The sequence below is a fragment of the Nothobranchius furzeri genome, chromosome 11 (genome assembly GCF_043380555.1).
Source record: "Nothobranchius furzeri strain GRZ-AD chromosome 11, NfurGRZ-RIMD1, whole genome shotgun sequence".
Classification (NCBI taxonomy): Eukaryota; Metazoa; Chordata; class Actinopteri; order Cyprinodontiformes; family Nothobranchiidae; genus Nothobranchius; species Nothobranchius furzeri.
In genome coordinates this window covers 36,072,915-36,091,859 of record NC_091751.1, presented here as the reverse complement: position 1 = coordinate 36,091,859, position 18,945 = coordinate 36,072,915, and the positions used below count along the sequence as shown (strand labels likewise).

The 18,945-nt window shown below is 43.3% G+C and overlaps 1 protein-coding gene across 1 annotated transcript in view; it reads left to right on the top strand.

Annotated features, from left to right (window-relative positions):
* kcnq3 (potassium voltage-gated channel, KQT-like subfamily, member 3) overlaps nt 1–18,608 on the top strand; it is a 77,192-nt gene extending 58,584 nt beyond the window's left edge. The window contains exons 3-16 of the mRNA XM_054747071.2: nt 1,534–1,624; nt 1,818–1,944; nt 2,845–3,017; nt 3,678–3,851; nt 4,830–4,940; nt 5,769–5,864; nt 6,027–6,121; nt 6,905–6,931; nt 10,865–11,064; nt 11,180–11,285; nt 13,602–13,733; nt 13,808–13,903; nt 14,054–14,141; nt 17,842–18,608. Coding sequence (XP_054603046.2) covers nt 1,534–1,624; nt 1,818–1,944; nt 2,845–3,017; nt 3,678–3,851; nt 4,830–4,940; nt 5,769–5,864; nt 6,027–6,121; nt 6,905–6,931; nt 10,865–11,064; nt 11,180–11,285; nt 13,602–13,733; nt 13,808–13,903; nt 14,054–14,141; nt 17,842–18,486 — 2,161 coding nt within the window. The 3' untranslated portion in view covers nt 18,487–18,608. The remainder of the gene's footprint in view (nt 1–1,533; nt 1,625–1,817; nt 1,945–2,844; nt 3,018–3,677; nt 3,852–4,829; nt 4,941–5,768; nt 5,865–6,026; nt 6,122–6,904; nt 6,932–10,864; nt 11,065–11,179; nt 11,286–13,601; nt 13,734–13,807; nt 13,904–14,053; nt 14,142–17,841) is intronic.
* The last annotated feature ends 337 nt before the right edge of the window (nt 18,609–18,945 follow it).

Here is an 18,945-nt window from a genome sequence, read left to right as displayed (position 1 = left end):
AAAAAAAGGTTTTCTACACACACACGCTGCAGTCAAATACAAGCCGCGGTGCAGCAGCCACATGCAGGTCTCCGGCGCACAGTGCATGTATGGCCATAACATAAGATAATGAGACAGAAAGACGCTACACGGAGGCTTTTCCTTGTTGTTTTAATTCAACAAAACGAATTTTAAACACGGGTGAGCGTGCCTGCAAGTTTAGAAAAGAAAACAGCACTGATAGCATTCATATTTCTGGATGGCTATAAAATAAAAACAGAACTGACGCATTATTACCAGTAATTTGCATGTTTGGAGGAAAAGAACAGCGCTGACACAGCATTAATAAGCCCTGGATGATTAGAAAATAAAAACTGCACAGAAAACATGCCTGGTTAGTAAATAAAACACACTTGCCCACCAGAAAAGTCATTCGCTCTCATCTTCCTCTTGCACACTAAAGCCATTAAAGTCCTCTTCTTCAGTGTCGGAGTTGAACCGCCTCAGAAAAGCTTTGTCATACCTTTTCTGTGGAGATGTCAGTGTCGCTGTCCGTGTTGCTGTCATCATCCCCGGGTGAAGCTGGCTTCAATAAGTTCTTCCCGCTGCCGTCTCCAGCGTCGAACCATGGATTCATTCATGCCAAGCTTATGTGCGGCAGCACTGTTTCCCTCCTTTACTGCCAGATCGATGGCCTTCAACTTAAATGCAGCATCATATGAACTCATACGTGTAGTTTCCATGAGGGGGTATGGATTTGAAAAACATTCTTCGTTGTGCCGGCTGCTTGCGTGTGCTAAAGTAAAATGAGCACGTTCTTCGATTTCCACTTTTGACTTCCACCCGTTTCACCTTCTGCTAAAGCGCCCCCTGGCAGGTGAAGGAAAATCTTCAGTAAAGTCGCACCTCATTATAAGCCGCATGGTTTAAAGTGTGAGAAAAAAGTAGCGGCAAACACGGTACATTTTAAAGGCTAGATCAACATTGCATGAATATGTCGGTTGGCCTCTAGTTTTTACATTATTTGTGTTAGTTTATTTTTTATTTTTTAACATTTTAAGTGGTCGGGTTCAGGCTGTAAATCAAGACTTACACATTTATTACTTTCTCGTGCCCCATCTGGCTTTTGCTTCATGTCCGTGATCTAACTCAGAACAAATTTCAAAATGTATGTGAATTTTTTGTAACAATGAGAATTTGGCCTATTGTTACTTTTTTATGCTGTTTTTAATTTGCAGCTAAAGTGTGAATGTGAATATAATCTAACAAAATAGCCTCATTTCAAATCCTCACTATAAAACTGAATAAAATGTGGGTCAGGGCTTCTTTATTTCCTGTAAAAAGCCCATAAATATTTTAAAAAGCTTCACTTAGTTTTTTTTTTTGTTTTTTTTTTTTGCAGCAGATTAATTCAGAGAGAAGTGGCGCCCTCTGGAGGCAGCTGGAGGACCTGCAGCTTTACTCTTATTCCCTTCTTTTTGTTGGTCCTGAAAACAAACATCAGAGAATTGTTACTGCAGTTTAATCTGAGCTGGTTTCCGTGTCTGTCTGCAGGTTTTTAATCGTTCTGGGATGTTTGATTCTGGCAATACTGACGACATTCAAGGAATATGAGAAGGATTCTGCACACTGGCTGGTGGTTCTGGTGAGAGAACTGGTTGTTTTCTGTACCTTGTGGTTATAAAACACTCAAGTTATCTTTTGGAAACTCAGGTCAAATCTTAACTACTAAAAGGAAAAGAACATTTAGCATTCTTAAAACAAATTTAAAGCCAAAAATAATAAAAAATAATCTATATGAAGGTTTTATTTGCTGGATGAGTCCTTTGTGCCTGCAGGAAACCTTCGCCATCTTCATCTTCGGAGCGGAGTTTGCACTGCGAATCTGGGCGGCCGGGTGCTGCTGTCGCTACAAAGGATGGAGGGGGAGGCTGAAGTTCGCTCGCAAACCGTTGTGTATTTTAGGTACGAAGGTGGGATCAAACACACACAAGTGTTAGGTGGGAAAATACAAAATCCTGAGCAGCAGATAATGTGTGCACGTCAGAAACACGTGATGGCGTTCAGGTTCCTTCCAGCTTCATGTTGACAGAATATTATTAAACCCTCCCAGCAGAACCAGAAACTGACAAACCTAGTTTATCAGCTGATAACAACAAACCAAGAACTTTTCCTGAATACGTTTCCACAAAATGTCAGAAAATGTCTTCCAAAGTGCCGTCCTTCAGTCTCTGTGACGTCTGCCGGCCGCTGAGGCTCTAGACGTTCCGGCTTGGTCCAGATTTAGAAGCAGCAGACGTCTCAGAGCTGCTGAGCTGTGCAAAACCCTGCAGCCTGAGGCATAGCACACACAGCTGATCCAGGTGAGACGGGAAGTCTGTCAGAGACTGATCCAATTAGAAGTTTTATCTAACAAACACAAACCAGTTAGACCAGTACAGGACCCAGATGGAGGATTCTGGGATGGATTTGTGGTTTAATTTTTTTAATATTCTTGCGAACTCTGTAGAATCAGAAAAATGATCCACAGGTGGATAGTTACCACAGTGACCCTGATGAGACTCTGTGGGCAGTATGAACGTTTCTGTTGATCCGATTTTAGACGTTGTGTCTCTGATCCAACGATGACGAAGGTGAAGCTGCTTTAGAAACTTTCCTAATCCCTTCAGAATTTCCATCCCTTGTTTAAAGTTCTTGTAGAGAAGATTTACCGGGTCCCTCTGCATCTCTTCAAGCATCAAAGGCCAAATCTTTTTAACGGTGTTTGAAGTTCTTCAGCCCTGCTTGAACAATGATTCACTTCCTCCTGGTTTAGGGTCAGACTCATTAAATGTTTAATAAAAGAATGCTCTGTTTCATCCTCAGACATCTTCGTGCTGATTGCCTCGGTGCCGGTGGTGGCGGTGCGTAACCAAGGTAACGTGTTGGCCACGTCACTCCGCAGCCTGCGTTTCCTGCAGATCCTGAGGATGCTGCGTATGGACCGGAGGGGAGGCACCTGGAAGCTGCTTGGGTCTGCCATCTACGCACACAGTAAGGTAGGACCGGACCAGAACCGGGCCCAGACTGGGCCCACCTCCCACACAGAATGATTTCAGTTATGGGCCATTCCCATCTGTACCGGGTTCGGCACGGGCCGGGTAGCCCCAGTCGGCCCCAGCCCGGCCCGGTTGATTCCACACATCCTTGCCTTAAGCCCATGTGGGCTGATTCTACCCACCAATCAGAGGCTTGCTCTAATGGAAGGTGTGAATTTGCTCTCAGCAGTGGGTGTGTTGGCCCTGGTAGCCTGAAGCAGACCCCTCGAGAAGAGGGCTGAGAATGAGCCTTGGTTGGCCCGGAAAAATACCAGGCCACCCAGATATGTAAACAACCTACGCTACCCGGCCCGGGCCGACCCGGTACAGATGGGAATGGCCCATTAGAGTGATCTGGATCAAACAAGACTTTCATTCATCTGTTTTATACACAGAGTGGATAGAAATCATACCAAACCAGAAACTCTAAGCTGCAGCTGATCTCTGCTGTTTAGATTATTTTTCTTAATGTTTATCAATTAGAAGCAACTTGTTTTTCCATATTGCTCACGTTTTATTTAAATAAATAAATCTTTAATCTTTAAAAGCAAAGTTGCAGTCGAGGGGAAAATCACGCAAAACTAAAGTAGAAAAAAAAAGACACGTCGTGTTTCTCTGCAGGAACTGATCACTGCCTGGTACATCGGCTTCCTGTCTCTGATCCTGGCGTCCTTCCTGGTTTATCTGGTGGAGAAAGACGACGTCTCCGTCAACTCACCTGACCACGACAACCCGACGGTGCAGCCGCAGTCGCAGGATTTCGACACGTACGCCGATGCGCTGTGGTGGGGTTTGGTACGTACGCCGCAGACTAGACGTCAGACTCAATACGTCAGAATAAATGTGTATTATTAATATTGTTGTTATTGGTATTATTGTTATTATTATTATGATTATCATTATTTTTATTGTTGATGCTGCTATTCTTCTTCTTCTTCTTCTTCTTCTTCTTCTTCTTCTTCTTCTTCTTCTTCTTCTTCTTCTTCTTCTTATTATTATTATTATTATTATTATTATTATTATTATTATTATTATAACTGTTATGGTCAGGGTTAGGGTATAATGTAACATCTTACATGGACTGGAGCTGATTTGGACCAAATCTCAGGACGTTTTCAGGCTCAGCAGCAGAAAAAGTCTCAACATCAAATAACTTTTATTTCTATATAAAATGCCCACATTCTGGCTTTTAGTCCAAATTTATTTTAGCCCAGACATAAAAATGTACATGACATCTCTATAATTGTCCTTAGTCGTGAGTGTGTGTGTGTGTGTGTTTGGTTGTTTGTCCTGGAGACCTGTCCAGGGTGTCCCCCTCCTGTTTGCCCGGAGACAGCTGGAGATGGGCACCAGCCCCCTGCGACCCTGCGTGGATAAGCGGGTACAGAAAATGGATGGATGGATAAAAAAGTACACGTTTGATTACATTCAGCTGTAAAAAGTCACCATCTAAACCAAAACCACGACTGTGAAGGAAGATCCTGCAGACTGAACGACTTCCTGTTCTAACCAATGCCTGGAGCGAGATGTTTTCCAGCAGCTCCTCAGTAAAGCTGCCGTCCTTCAGCCAGAAGGACAAAAGTTCAGCTTCTGTGACTCAGAGCATCTGCTCTCACCCGTCTCCTCCTCTCCAGGGGTGGATATTCTTACTTTTGTTTGTCTTTTTTTTTTTGGTGCCCTTCAGTGGATTGATATAAAGGTCACAGAGGTCAAAGACTACTTTCTCTAAGAAAATGTTTGCGCTGAAACTCTCCATATTTGTCTCCTCCGCAGATCACACTGACCACCATCGGGTACGGAGACAAAACCCCAAAGACCTGGGCTGGGAGGCTGTTAGCCGGTACCTTCGCTCTGATCGGAGTGTCCTTCTTTGCTTTGCCTGCAGTGAGTTTTCCCACCATCAAATGAAATTAATAAACAGCAGAATTGTCATTATTGATGGATTTAACTCTGCTGGAGGTAACGTTAATAAGCTCTGTAAGGATTCAGGATTCCTTCTGTTGGCCGTCCAGGTCTGTTGATACTGATCTGATCATCTTTATTATTTCCAGCCTAGATCCACAGGATTTAAACCCAAAAGACGTAAAACTCTTCCAAACCAGTTCATGTGAGTTTCTGTACAGGATCACTGTGTAGGGAGACAGTTTATCTACACAGATCACAGTTTGTCTGCTCGTTCCTTAATAAAATCACCCGTCTGATATATAAACTCTGGTGTGTTTTTATTGATCACAGCTAAACAAACCAGGATGTGTAAACCACAGCAGCTGATGTTAAAAGACACAACAATGTTTATAAACAGTGTTTATTAACTGATTTAAAGCAGCTCTGTGGTATTCTGATCCACCTTAACGAGTTCAGAGTGAAAGTGAAACTAACTACGAGATTTTAAGCCTGGCTCAGCATTTTCATTGGTTGTTGCTCTGCTTGAGCCCGCCTCCTGCTACTGATGAGGGGATATTATTGTATGGAGATGAGTGTCGATCTGAAACCAGTTGATGAAAAATTCCCTGATGGATTGGATCGGGACTCATACTCCACTATGGTTTAGTTTGTTTCTCATCAACACTTTTGCTCTGAAGCAGGAGAAAGCAAACCCAAACACCTGACACCAGGAGCCGAAGCTTGCTTTGATGTGTGAGGAAATCCAGGTGTTCCGAGTCCGATCCAGAACCCACAGACTGAAACTGTTGGTTTGGTTTTTGGCTGCAGGGGATTCTGGGTTCTGGTTTGGCTCTGAAGGTCCAGGAGCAACACAGACAGAAGCACTTTGAGAAGCGCAGACATCCAGCAGCCGGGCTCATCCAGGTGTGTTGCCATCTCCATCATCTTCATCATCATCATACCTGTGGCGTGTTTCAGTCCTGCAGGGCTTTGCTTTCTGGGTGGAATCTGGACTTCCCAGCTGACATAAAAGGAAAAGCAACTGAAGTCTCATTGTTCATAATTATTTGTTTTATTTATTTCTAGTCTGCCTGGCGATATTATTCCACCAATCCAATCAGGGACGACCTTATTGCCACATGGAGGTTTTATGAAACCATCATCTCTCTTCCCTGTTTCAGGTAAATTAAGATCCACGGACTAAAAACGGGATCTGTGTGTCTATTGGGTTTTGTAGCTTTATGGGAGCTGGACCTCACACTCCAGAGGGATCTGAGACAAAACTGTAAGTGGAACAGCAGCGAGGGTCTCATCGGGTTTAAGTTACCAATATTAAAGTTTTCCCTGTTTGCAGAAAATTTGAAACGTTTAGAGAAGATGAACAAATCATAAAACATGAAGTAAAAATCGTAGCTGTGAAGGTAAAACCCCACTCAGCTGTTGGGCAGAATTTGTAAATAATAAATCGTCATTTTAATTCCATCTTTTAGTTCTTTTTAAAACACAGAAAGGTTTTATTTACCTGCAACGTTTCATTTGTGTCAGCCTGACGAAGTTTGCAGCCGCAAGCGAAACGTTGCAGGTAAATAAAACCTTTCTGTGTTTTAAAAAGAACTAAAAGATGGAATAAGAACTTCAACACAGCAAGAACACACCAAAGATGTTTAAATCATCCTTTTATTTAGAATAAGTCCTGTGAGCTCTTTATGACACTTCTAATTTAAAAATCATCCATAAAATCACTGACAGGGTGAAAGATGATCAAAGGAGCTGATTTTTGTAAAATCATTTTTCTGCTTTTGTTGAATCATTTTTGGTTTTGTGAAGCTTCAGGATTTAGGATCTAAAATAGGCATCAGTGGAAAAACGGATGCGTCCTTCAAGTATTTTCCATCTAATTAAAAGAGATTTGAGCCTTTTTGTGTAACTAAATGACCTTTTTGTGTTTTTTCTGCACATCAAAGGAAGGACACCCTGGAGGCCATGGTGAGGTAGGTTACACAGACCTGATTCCTGGTGGTGTTTTATTAAACTCTGTGACCCACAGAGATTGAGGAACATTTCCTAGAATATGCCTTTAAATAGCTGCTGGTAGTAATCTGGGGTGGGATAAATCTCTGGGTGAAAACATGAGTCTTGGTTTTGAACGCCCTCGCAGTCTGGAGTGAGGGGGTGATTAGTGAGTCCATTAGTCATTAAATTATGAACGACATTTTAGATCCAGTAATTATGTCTGATGGATTTTCTCTATTAAACGGAGCAACTTTAATGAGCTCCTGAAGTTGTTGGACTTTGACTCGTGGTTTGGTCATATTTTGGTGTCTATTGATCTCATCATCTTCACATCAATCACATTTATGACTTTTAACGTCGTCTGCTCTGAGGAAAATCGATTTGAGGCGAAGCAGAACGACAAGGCGGATGATTCTGCTGGTAGAGACGCTCCGACTGAAGCGGGTTCGAGTTTCATCAGGAGCCAAAGTTCGTTTTTCACACAGATTCACGTTTGCATTTAAGCTAACATTATCGTACACGTCTGACATTTAATAACCTGAAATAAAAGTAACATAAAGACGGGTTTAGCTGCAGCTCTTCCTCTGCAAACTGCTTTTAGTCAACCTGCTGCAGAGGTCAGACTCGCTATGGAGGATTGTTCTGTCTCCACTTTTCTACTTGCTGTGGTTAAAAGCAGCAACAGGAGCTCCGATTCACGTTGGTAGAGACGTTCATATCAGAGGAGCCTTCAGAGGCTGGAGGATCAAATGTGTGAAAATAACCAACAAACACGTCAAATTTAAAAGCCTCAGATGCAGGGCCGGATTATCATTGCAGGGGCCCCTGGGCACAATGTGCTTGTGTTGTTCTCAGTTCATTTTTTGTTCTTGCCATTTGTGAAAATCATAGGCGTCATTTTAACCGGGGACGCCGGGGACATGTCCCCGGCAAAATTTGTGATTGGCAGCTGTGTCCCCCCCACTTTCAAAAACGCCTGCTGATGAGGATTTTTGTTTTACTAGCTCAGATCTTATCCAGGGGTCGGCACCATGTTCCCATCAAAGAACCATTATTACCCGTTTCCCACGGTAATTTTGGACGGACCTTAATAAGCAGTGACTTAAGTGAAGCAGGCAGGTCGCGCTAGAAAATTTCGTTTAAAAAGATGTCATAAATGTGTTCCCCCGTCATTTTTATTACTAAAATATGAAGTAAAAACTCACAATTTAATTTTCATTCATTTGTCATTAATATGTAGTCTACACCCGTGCGTTAAGTGGACCATCTTCCAGTAAACGCACAGCATCCAGTCCACCTCTCCAAATGCGTAAAATGTGCATCAGCCGCTAGTTAGGCGCGCGCACCATCAGCTGATCAGCCCAGACAAGAGCAGAGCGACTAGAGAAAGACTAGAGGATAATTGTGTCTGGATGTGGATGGAGATTACATTTTACATCAGCCTGATCATCATTTAAATACGTAAACCATCACCTGTCTTCTAGTCCACGCTATCAGCATTATTTTATATTTTAATTGGTGTGTGTGTGTGTGTGTGTGTGTGTGTGTGTGTGTGTGTGTGTGTGTGTGTGTGTGTATGTGTGTGTGTGTGTGTGTGTGTGTGTGTGTGTGAGTGAGTGAGTGAGTGAGTGAGTGAGTGAGTGAGTGTGTGTGTGTGTGTGTGTGTGTTTTCCACTTCAAACACTGGTCTAACCAACCAGACCAACGTGTCCAGTAACACATTAATGTTACAATTAAACAGTTTCACTTCATGTAGGCTAGGAACATTTCACCTGCCGTGGCCCGACCGCTTCTGCTCCACATAAACTTTGTGCGTGATCAAATGTCTCTACGCTTCATGCGGAAGACGGGAACAAGCGCTGTTCAGCCAAAGTTTCATAATTTCATAAAAAGAACATTTTCCAAGTGACACATCCCTCAGAGAGACCGGGTTTCCAGAACGCTTGAGTGGGAGGAAATCATCGCATGCGCGTGGTTCTGCACTGCGCTGCACTGCGAACCCCAGATCTTCAGCTCACTGTCCACCGGGGGCGCTCCGAGCCGCGCTGAACACAGTGTCCAGTATAAAGAGCTCTGATGTTCTGATGGGAATATTTTACCTCCGCGTGTGCGTTAACGATTAAAATGTCAGCTCATCCATGAGCATCCGTGTGCGTCGGGGTAATTTTTTCAAACCAAGCAACATCCTTGAGTACATCTGTCAAAATAAACAGTCAAATGGAAATATATGTAACCTGCCGTTTAACTGTTTTGCCTTCCTGTGAAGATTGTTGCAAAGAGAAACAATTAAACTTGATTAACCCCAGAGCCACGCAGAGAACCATGCAGTGCGCATGCGGGAAGATTCCTCCCACTGAAGCGAGTGTTTTCCAAACCCTGTCTCTCAGAGAGACTTGTCACTTAGAAAATGTTCCCTGATGATGAAACTTTGGCTGAATAGCGCTTGTTCCTGGCTCCAATGTGGCGACACATCCAGGAGCCGTCTGAGGAGAAGCCCAGAATCTCACATCCTCTTCAGCTCATAAAGTGCCTATGATTACGCACAAGCGTGACCGGTCAACCACCGCAGACCGGGTTGGACCTGTTCAGGTTTACGCAGACAATCTTTACATTTAGAATTGGCATACAGATGTAAAATTAATGCAGTAAAATATAAAGCATTTTATTTAAATATCCATTTATTATTTTACAAGCACAGAGAGTTGCATCAGATGGATGGAAGAGCCGCATGCGGCTCCAGAGCCGCGGATTGCCGACCCCTGTGCTAGCCTACTTTATTGTCCCCAGCAATTTTTAAACCCCACTCAAGTGTATGGTTATTGTCCCCAGCAATTCTGAAAACAAACTGACGCCCTTGGTGAAAATTATCGTTCCCCTTCACAATTTGTAACTGGTGTGTGTGTGTGTGTGTGTGTGTGTGTGTGTGTGTGTGTGTGTGTGTGTGTGTGTGTGTGTGTGTGTGTGTGTGTGTGAAACCAGACTTTTATCAGAGTGTTTTCATAACTAATCTCCGGACTTTTCAGAACAACTCAGAGGGAAGCTATCTTCCATCTGCTGCTGTTGTGAGGATATATTAGGAGGTGCAGCTCAGTTTAAGCTGTTCTAGTTTGTTTATATTTATTTTTTGTTGGTACTTTAAAGCATCGCACCCATTAAGGAATGTCCCAATCCACCACAGAATAATTTGGATGCAAACTGTGCACTCTTAGACCCGTATTCAGCCGATTAACTGCAGCGTTTTGCAGAGCCAGTAAACAGAAATGTGAATATCTGAGCTGAGGGAGATAAGGTGCATTATTTTTGCCTGTTGTGTAGCCTCGTTTACAGAGATGTGCGGGATAATTACATCTCATTTTCTGCTTTTGCAGAGGAGCAGTCAGAAAGTGCTTTAGAGCCTCCCATTCTGCGGCCTCTCAGCGCCGTAATCGGCCGTCCTTTTTCTGCCTCCGGGCCACATAGAGGCTCATATTGTGTCTCTGCTGTGGGAGCAAAGTCGCTGAGAACTCCCCACGTTTCAGAGGCCTTGTTTAGGCTGATGTCGGCTCCGGTTACCCCTACTCTCTGCCTCCTCCAAGGCACACGGGAGTCTTATCTTACCCCGGGAGCTCCATCTTTGTGCTGCCAAACATTGTCAGCCGTTGGACAATGAAGACGAGCAATCTCCTTCCGCTCTTTGACACTTCCTTTGGCCCGATGAGCAGCGGTGACATGTTGAGACAGCATGTCTCTCTGAAAGAGTAAACCAAAGAAACTAAAACACATTGTTCCTCAGGTCTTTGGGTGATCTGGTTTCTAGCACAGGTAGAGAAACCAGGATAATTCATGTTCAGTAACGTGGTTTATAAAAGTGTTTATGATTAAGTATGAAGTTGTTTCATCCTCCGTGTTTTTTTGTTTCTGTCCTCCTTCAGTCAGAAAGTCAGTTTGCTGGAGCGCGTTCGTCAGTCCAACGTGAGACCGTCTGTAGGGATGAGCAGGAAGCCCGTAGGTAACGCCGAGACTACCGAGGAAAGCCCCTCCAAGGACTCCAAACCGGCTGGCTTCAGTAACCGGGAACGCTTCCGCACGGCCTTCCGAATGAAGGCCTACTCCCTCCGACAAAGCTCCGAAGGTAGGAATCCAAACCCAAAGTGGTTGGTTGTTACACAAACAAACAAACAAACAAACAAACAAACAAACAAACAAATAAACACACAAACGCTGGTTTTCTTGTGCTTTGGTGTCAGATGCTGCAGCATTAACAGACCCAGCCTTAGAGGAGCGGGGCTTCCCAGCCGATATCCTCCTGGAGGAGATGATCCCAACGCTGAAACTGGTCATCAGGGCAGTCAGGTCAGCCGTGTTCTTCAAGCTGTCTCGAAAAAAAGAAAAATTCAGCCGTTTAGGCAATGTCTCCCTTTCTTCTGCTCATTTTTGGCCTCGTTCTCCACATTGTTTTTCATTTTTTCCTTATATTCTCTCCCTTTTCTCCAGTAGTTTCCAGTCATTTACCTAATAAGGAAGAGACCGCCTCAGCAGCAAATGTGCTAAAAATGTGTCTCGCAATAAATTTTAATTATTACCTAAAAACCTCCTATTGGTGTTTCATGACTTCTGATCAGGAAAATGGATTAAAGTGGATTTAGGAAGCAGAGCTTCAAATAATCCTAGAAAGACCTACACAGAATTGTTGATTAATTCTGTTTCTGACATTCATGCAACTGAGTGAGTTGTTTGAGAATATTTCCTTTGGATCCTGCTGCAAGCTGAAACCCAAACTGGTGTCTGGTCTGTTCCTCTTCAGACCAACTGAAGTACTGCTGAAAAAAAAAACTCAATTTAACCACATTTCTCTGAAATCAACCTTCAAATATAACCCAGAATCAAATCACGTCTTAATGTGTACCTAACCCTGCAGCACTTATAAATGATATTCTAAATTATCTGGATAAGATGAATATTCTTTATATGGAAACAGTTTTTTTATATGGACAGGAAGTGAAAGCCAAAGCTTTAATGGCACCTTTGAGTTATTTTGTTTTCACTAATTGATGCTACAGTTTGATTCAGTTTGTGCCCTCAACATGACCTGACTTCTCAAAGCTGGAGGTGTCAGCAGGAGCGGTGTAAACCAGGTCACTCAGGCTAACAGTGTGGAGGTAGATCCATAGGCCACACAGCTGACATCATGCAGGAATTCAATCTTGCATGAGGGCCCATGAGATGAGTGATTAACCCTGTGAAAGTCCTTCTTCCCTCCTCTCCATTATGTCTGGGCTGAATGGTCCCTGAAAAGGATTCTCAGATCTGAAGGGTTTTGGTTTCAGGACCCAAGACTTTCTGCCAAACGCTGGGACTCGTGCTGCGGCCGTTAAATCTATGTTTGCCAAACATAGGCAGCGGGAGCTCTTCAGTGTTAAGAGCTTGTCAAAGAACTGATAAAGTTTGATCTGGAGCCTGTAAAGAGTCAAAGTCCCGGCCTGTACTTCCTCTGGGCTGCGCTGGGATAAGGATTAGCTCCTTTATGTTCAAGTCTTACACTGGATTGGACATGGGTGGCTGCTCCGTTTAAAGGAATTTGTGCATCATGAGTGAATACACGACATGAGTGAATACATTGGAAAGCAAGCTCGTGGATTAGCCATGGAACTGTGACAATAACACTAAGCTATCAAGAGCAGCATCAACCCTTATCCCTTTATAGGGTCAGTAACTATGTTTGATCCCTTGTGCAGCCTTTAGGACCAGAAAAACGGATAAGAAGGTTGAAACATGACATGTTCAGGAACTTCAGCAAGTTCCTGTTCTCTGTAACAGGGTGAGCTGCTCATGGACCATATGACTGGATGAGCTCCTGACAGATTTCAGGTCCCTTTTTGGAATCAACAGAACTCAAGGTCTCCGTGATGTCAGCTGGCCTAACATCTGCCTTTGGTACCAACAACCACACTCCGGTCTGGCTTTAGAACCTTCCGGTAGAATCTTTTTGAAAACCAGATGGGGTACCACAGGGTTCAGTCTAGGGACCTTTTCTCCTCTATTTCCTCTCTGGGGATGATTTCCTGGCGTTTCTTATCAAGTGATGCTGATTATATTCAATTCTATTGTTGTTGGTTTTTATTTTTTATTTTTGTCTTTGATTAAATGTTAACCACCATCATACTCTGGCTTTGTGACCTGCAGCTGAAACTATCTCCCTTGACAGCCAAATATGAAATTAAGCTTCGTCTTGATACTCTGGGCTTCTTTTTCTGGGTTTCAGAGACCTTGGTATCATCTTTGACTCATCTCCTTGACCTTTCACTCCAGTTAGACAACCAGAAACAGCTATTTTTTATCTCCTAAGTAGACAAAGATTCAATTATTCAGAAAGACTTTTAACTATACACTGTTCCTTGGTGTCCTTGATGTACCCATAGATCTGTAGTTATACTCCATGTCCAGTAGGTGGTGATAATGGATTGGTTAGTTTGTCATCTGTTTAACAGTCTGAGTAATTCTGAGTGATTAATAACTGTTTTGTTCTATGCAGCCAATAGTGCATGTACGAATACTTCAGCTGCTTTTCTGTAAATGTCGGGGGTATGAGAGGGTAGTTTCCAGGAAATTTAAATGGTTAAATCTACAAAAGTAATCAAACTGTGTTTTTACATATTGTTCCACACACAGGATCTTACAGTTCCTCTTGAACAAGAAGCGGTTTAAGGAAACTCTGAGGCCTTATGATGTCAAAGATGTGATTGAGCAGTACTCTGCTGGACACCTGGACATGCTCTGCAGAATTAAATACCTCCAGACAAGGTTAACACCACCTTAAGGTTTAGCTAATGTTGCCTTTGCATTGTACTCACTCAACCAGTTTGTGTTCTTCAAAGGATCGACATGATTCTTGCCCCTGGACCTCTCCTCACCCCGAAAAATAAGAAGACCCAGAAGCCTCCCTTTACGTACCCGTCCAGTCAGTCTCCCAGGTACGGTCATGATGGTCACATGTCAATGTAGTCATTCTGAAGATTGTATTTAATGCAAAACAGTCCAATGTGTCTTTTGCATCCGTTAATGACTACTTGATTCTAAAAGAACATCTTTGCAGTTTTCTTCTCTGTGTCATTTTACTCCAGGCATGAGTCCTACATAGCTAAAGCCGCCTCCATGCCGGATGCTGAAGACCAAAGCATGATGGGTAGATTTGTCAGGGTGGAGAGACAGGTGAGGATCAGTAACAAAGGGAACTCATTGAGTTTATATCAACACACTAGTTGTTATGGCCTTGGACAAGATACTTAACCCACTTTGCCTGCTGGTGGTGGTCGAAGGTAGCCTAGTGAACTAAACTAAATTCTTGCTTTGCAAAGTTTGGGCTAGGAACCCTCCTCCATTGGAACCTTCACAGCCCCTAGCAGCATTCCGACTGGCCACTCACAGCTCTCTATAAGGGATTCAAACCCATTGTGGCTCACCACTGTGGACCAATCACAGCACTCTATCCACTTAGTGGGCTAATCAGGACCCTCTATTCATCTGGTGGGTGGGATGATGCAACAGAGTGGAACAAGATGGCGACAGCTCGTTTGAAATGGCTTTAACATCAGTTTTGATTAGGACTTGGGCTTTATTAGAATCAGGAGCAAACAGATGCATTTAAGTATATAAGCATAGTCATAGTAAAAAAATAGAGCAAAAAATAGAACTACTTACACCAAAAAAGGTTTGGTGCACTTGAGAATGACAAAAAATATTCTGGTCCAAACCAAGAGGATGCCTCCCAGAAGGACGACAGAATGTTGTCAGGAACCATAAATGCATCCTATTCTTACCTTGGCTCTGTTTCAGTACTTGTATGATGTTCAAGTTTTTGTAGAATCTCTATTTAGCATTCGACTGAGGGAAAAAAATGAAAATTTTCCTGACAGGAAATGGGATGTACTCTCCGGTTAGAGCTGGGGAAAGTCTGACTTCAGGATTTCTATATTTAAACACTAAAGGGGCCATAGCCTGGAAAATCCACTTTTTAGAGATTGATTTATTTTAGAGATGAAAAAATTTTTTTTGGCTGCATTCATGCATTTTTTTCTGTTTCAGCTGCAAATTTTCCAATTTACTTTGAAAATCATGTAAAGCATCATCAGGCCCTGCTCCTCTCCCAAAAGCTTGTCTCTTGATCTGAAACCTGCCTCCCCCTGGCCAGTACAGGATATGTATCTTAGGAAACTTAATAGTCGGTGGCAGGGGCGCAGATAGGATTTTCAAAGTGGGGGGACAAAGTTCCAATATACCCTCCCCCAAACACACACACACACACACACACACACACACACACACACACACACACACACACACACACACACACACACACACACACACACACACACACAAACTATTGCAAGAGCCTTAACTAGAGCTCAGTCAGTTTGTGTAATTTCATCCAACGGTTTACGTAAAAACGAACACTTTTATATACGTGTTTGAAGCCATTATGCAGTGGAACGCTGGCAACAAAGCTCTGCCTGATCAACACTATAAATGATCCGCACTTGTATAGCGCCTCTCAGAGTAAGGACTCCAAAGCGCTTTACACTACAGTGTATCATTCATCCATTCAATCACACATTCACTCACTGATGGTGATAAGCTACGATGTAGCCACAGCTGCCCTGGGGCGCACTGACAGAGGCGCCCCACTATTTAATTCAGTCATTTGTTATTCTCCCAATCAACTACTAACCAAAACCTCATGCTTTATGCTAAACATTAAATTATTTTCAGTGTACCAATCTTTACAGAAAACATAAAAGCCCTAAAAAACTGCACATAAAATATATTAAAAACAAACGATATTCATTTATCACTTAGAGCAGTAGTTCCCAAACTTTTCAGCCTGACCAACAGATGTTCCTTCGTATTTTGATGTTATTTAGAAATTTTTGTTGCATTTGGAAAGTTTTAATTTATATATAAATATATAAAGTTCTTTTAAAATTTTATATTTAACTTTTTTTTATGATTATGCGACACACTTTGACTTCCATATCTAACGCATCGGCATCCGCCACTTTTTACAGCTTTTTTTTTTACATTGTTGCTACGTCTATCACATTAGCAGTGTTTTTACCATCATTTCTACATCCATCATGTCCCAGAGAAGGTTAAACCAACAACAAACCCATCGTTTGGAGCTTGTAAACTCCACACACCTCTCGTGCAGCACCAGCTGTCTGATGCTGCAGCAGCGTCAATCTTCCCAGCTGGATAAGTGAATTTCTTCATCAAAGTCAATATTCTGCTTCATAATCAGAGTCAGTCATTATCAGACAAAGTGATCAGTCAACAAAGACCAGACCTGCTGGCAATTATATGTTTTATCTAATATTTGCGCTCTTCAAGTTGCGCGCATCTCCTCCTCTCCCCGACTGGGAGCCTCTCAGCGGAAGGCGATTTTCAAACTCTAAAAACTCCCAAACTTTGCTCAGCCTGAAGGTTCCACATCTCCACTATCTTCTGGTGTAAAGTAGTAACTTCATGAGGGATCATATTTGTAGATGAGACTTGTTAAAGTCAGCAATGAGGCTTTGGCACATAACGAATAAGTCCCAACACTGACAACAATGTACAAAAACTATAACCAACATCAATCAATCAGTCAACCAATCAATCAATCAATCAATCAATCAATACTTTATTAATCCCAGAGGGAAATTAGAGTTTCAGTACACACAATTCAGAGATCAGACATACATGGGCAAGACACATGGCAAGAACTGGTGACTGTGGTCATTCGCAACCCGAGTCGCGCTACCTTAATAGAGATAACATGCATAAACAAACAGATCGATCCAGCCTACTTACACTGTTGGTCTTTTTTAAATACGCAGTAATCGTTGCTTGACTTTTTCGCTTCATCCTGAATCCTAGCAGCAACCACTTTGGCGCCTCTGGAGTCGGTGTTTACATCATGCTGCATTCAATGTAACCGGAAAAAGGAGCTTCAAGTGCTTAACCTCCAATTTTGTTTTCTTTCTGGCCTTGGTGTGGGGGACGGATCGGGGTCGATCTGAATCTGGGGGGGGACAGATCCCCCCCGTCCCCCACCCTATCTGCGCGCCTGGTTGGTGGTTAGAGTACTAGACTGGCATGTGGTTTTGTGCAGGTTTTGCTTCCTGGTCGCAGCAGTAATGTTTTTCTTCTTCTTTTAGCTTCACTTGCCAGTATGATGTTTTCAACCATTTATTGGTAAACTCTTTAAAAGTAAGGACTAAACTTTTTTTTTTTACTTTGTTTATTTAGCCAGTGTGAGTCCATGTGAGATCAGCAGAGTAAATCAACTAAAATGCTGCTTGGAAACGAACAATTTCAAAGATGTTTAGACTCTAAATGTGTAGCAGAAAATAATAAAGCTAACATATAAAAATGGCTGGCTAAATAAATTACTGCCGACAACATGGCAAAACAAGGTGAAAAGCAATCAGTTTAACCACTGAACCACCAAGGCCAAAACAACAGCAGGCTGGCCTAAGACACTATTGTAGGTGCATTTTGTTGGAGTGGGTGTGGGCGGAGCTTCATTGAAATGAACCGTTTCATTTCTGATTATGAATGCAGGGTGATGAAAATAACTCATATTTAAGATAAAAGACATCTCAGCAGTGATATTTTATGCCTACATTTTCTCTCCAAGGTTTACAATAGCATGACATGGAATCTTTAAATTCTCGGGCTATGTTATTTTGAATGATGGGGAAATGCTTCCTACCAAATTAAAATACTCACCAAGAACAAGTTTAAAGCTTTAGAAAAGACTAAAATCATGGAATAGATGTGATTCCCTAATTTTTTTTTTCATAGCCAAAAAAGATTCCCCAAATTCTCATTAAAAAGCTGTTCTGTATGTGTGACTGTGTCTCTGTCTCAGGTGGAAGACATGGAGAAGAAGTTGGACTTTCTGGTAGACATGCACATCCAACACACCGAGCACCTGCAGGTGGACTCGGCTGGCGCTGCCCACATGACCCTGGAGACCTGCGATTCCTCTGTGAACGGTGAGATCAGACGGGTTTTCCTCAACTACTCTGAGGTGTTCCCACACTTGTCGTACCAGGGGCCTGTCAGCAAGATGAAACCAACCTGTGGCAGAGGACGGGGGGGCAGAACGGGGATGGGGTCGGTCGGAGGACTCCGTTCTCTGGAGGCCATTACCACCTACACGGAGCGTCCAACGGTGTTGCCCATCAGCTCCTTGCAGGACTTGTCAGCGGGGCCATGCAGGACCACAGGGTGTCGGGGGGGTGACTCACCGCTTTCGATGCTGTCAGTGAACCACGAGGAGCTAGAGCGCTCGCCCAGCGGCTTCAGCATCTCTGGGGAACAGGAAGGGGGAGGAGGGATGGAGGCCGGGATGGCGACTGGGGAGGCCAGTTGGACAAGACCCAGGCCCAGTTACCTGGCTGAGGGGGAGACGGACACAGACACAGACCCCTTCACGCCTAGTGGGGGAACAATGCCTCTTTCCTCCACTGGGGAGGGCTTTGGAGATGCTGAGTGGAACACCCCGCCCTGAGAGGTGTCAGCCTTCACGCCTTTGAGACCTTAAATCCAGACCGTACCTGTAAACCCAAACCTGTAGGTGGAAACCACACCTTTGGGCTGAAGGCGTGTTTTATCTGCCTCCATGCTACACGGTCCTGGGGGGTGGGGGTGGGGGGGTGGGGGGGTGCGGGGGTCCTTCACAGACCACCATGGTCCAGACAGCCATGGCACCAAGGCCACTGGAAGAAAAAAAAAGATATGAAAAAAGGGAAAGCAGTTTGTAAAGACAAACTCTGTACAGTGCACTCTTGTCAAAACCTTAGCAGAATTTAAAAAATCTTATTCTACATACACACACTTGAAAGCTTTACTGCTGCAAAGCCAACCGCACTGCATGGAACGCATGCGATTTTAGTGTAGACACGCAAATTTCAGGATATCAGGAGAAGGAAAAAGAATGAATGGATACATATACCTGCTATGCCATTTT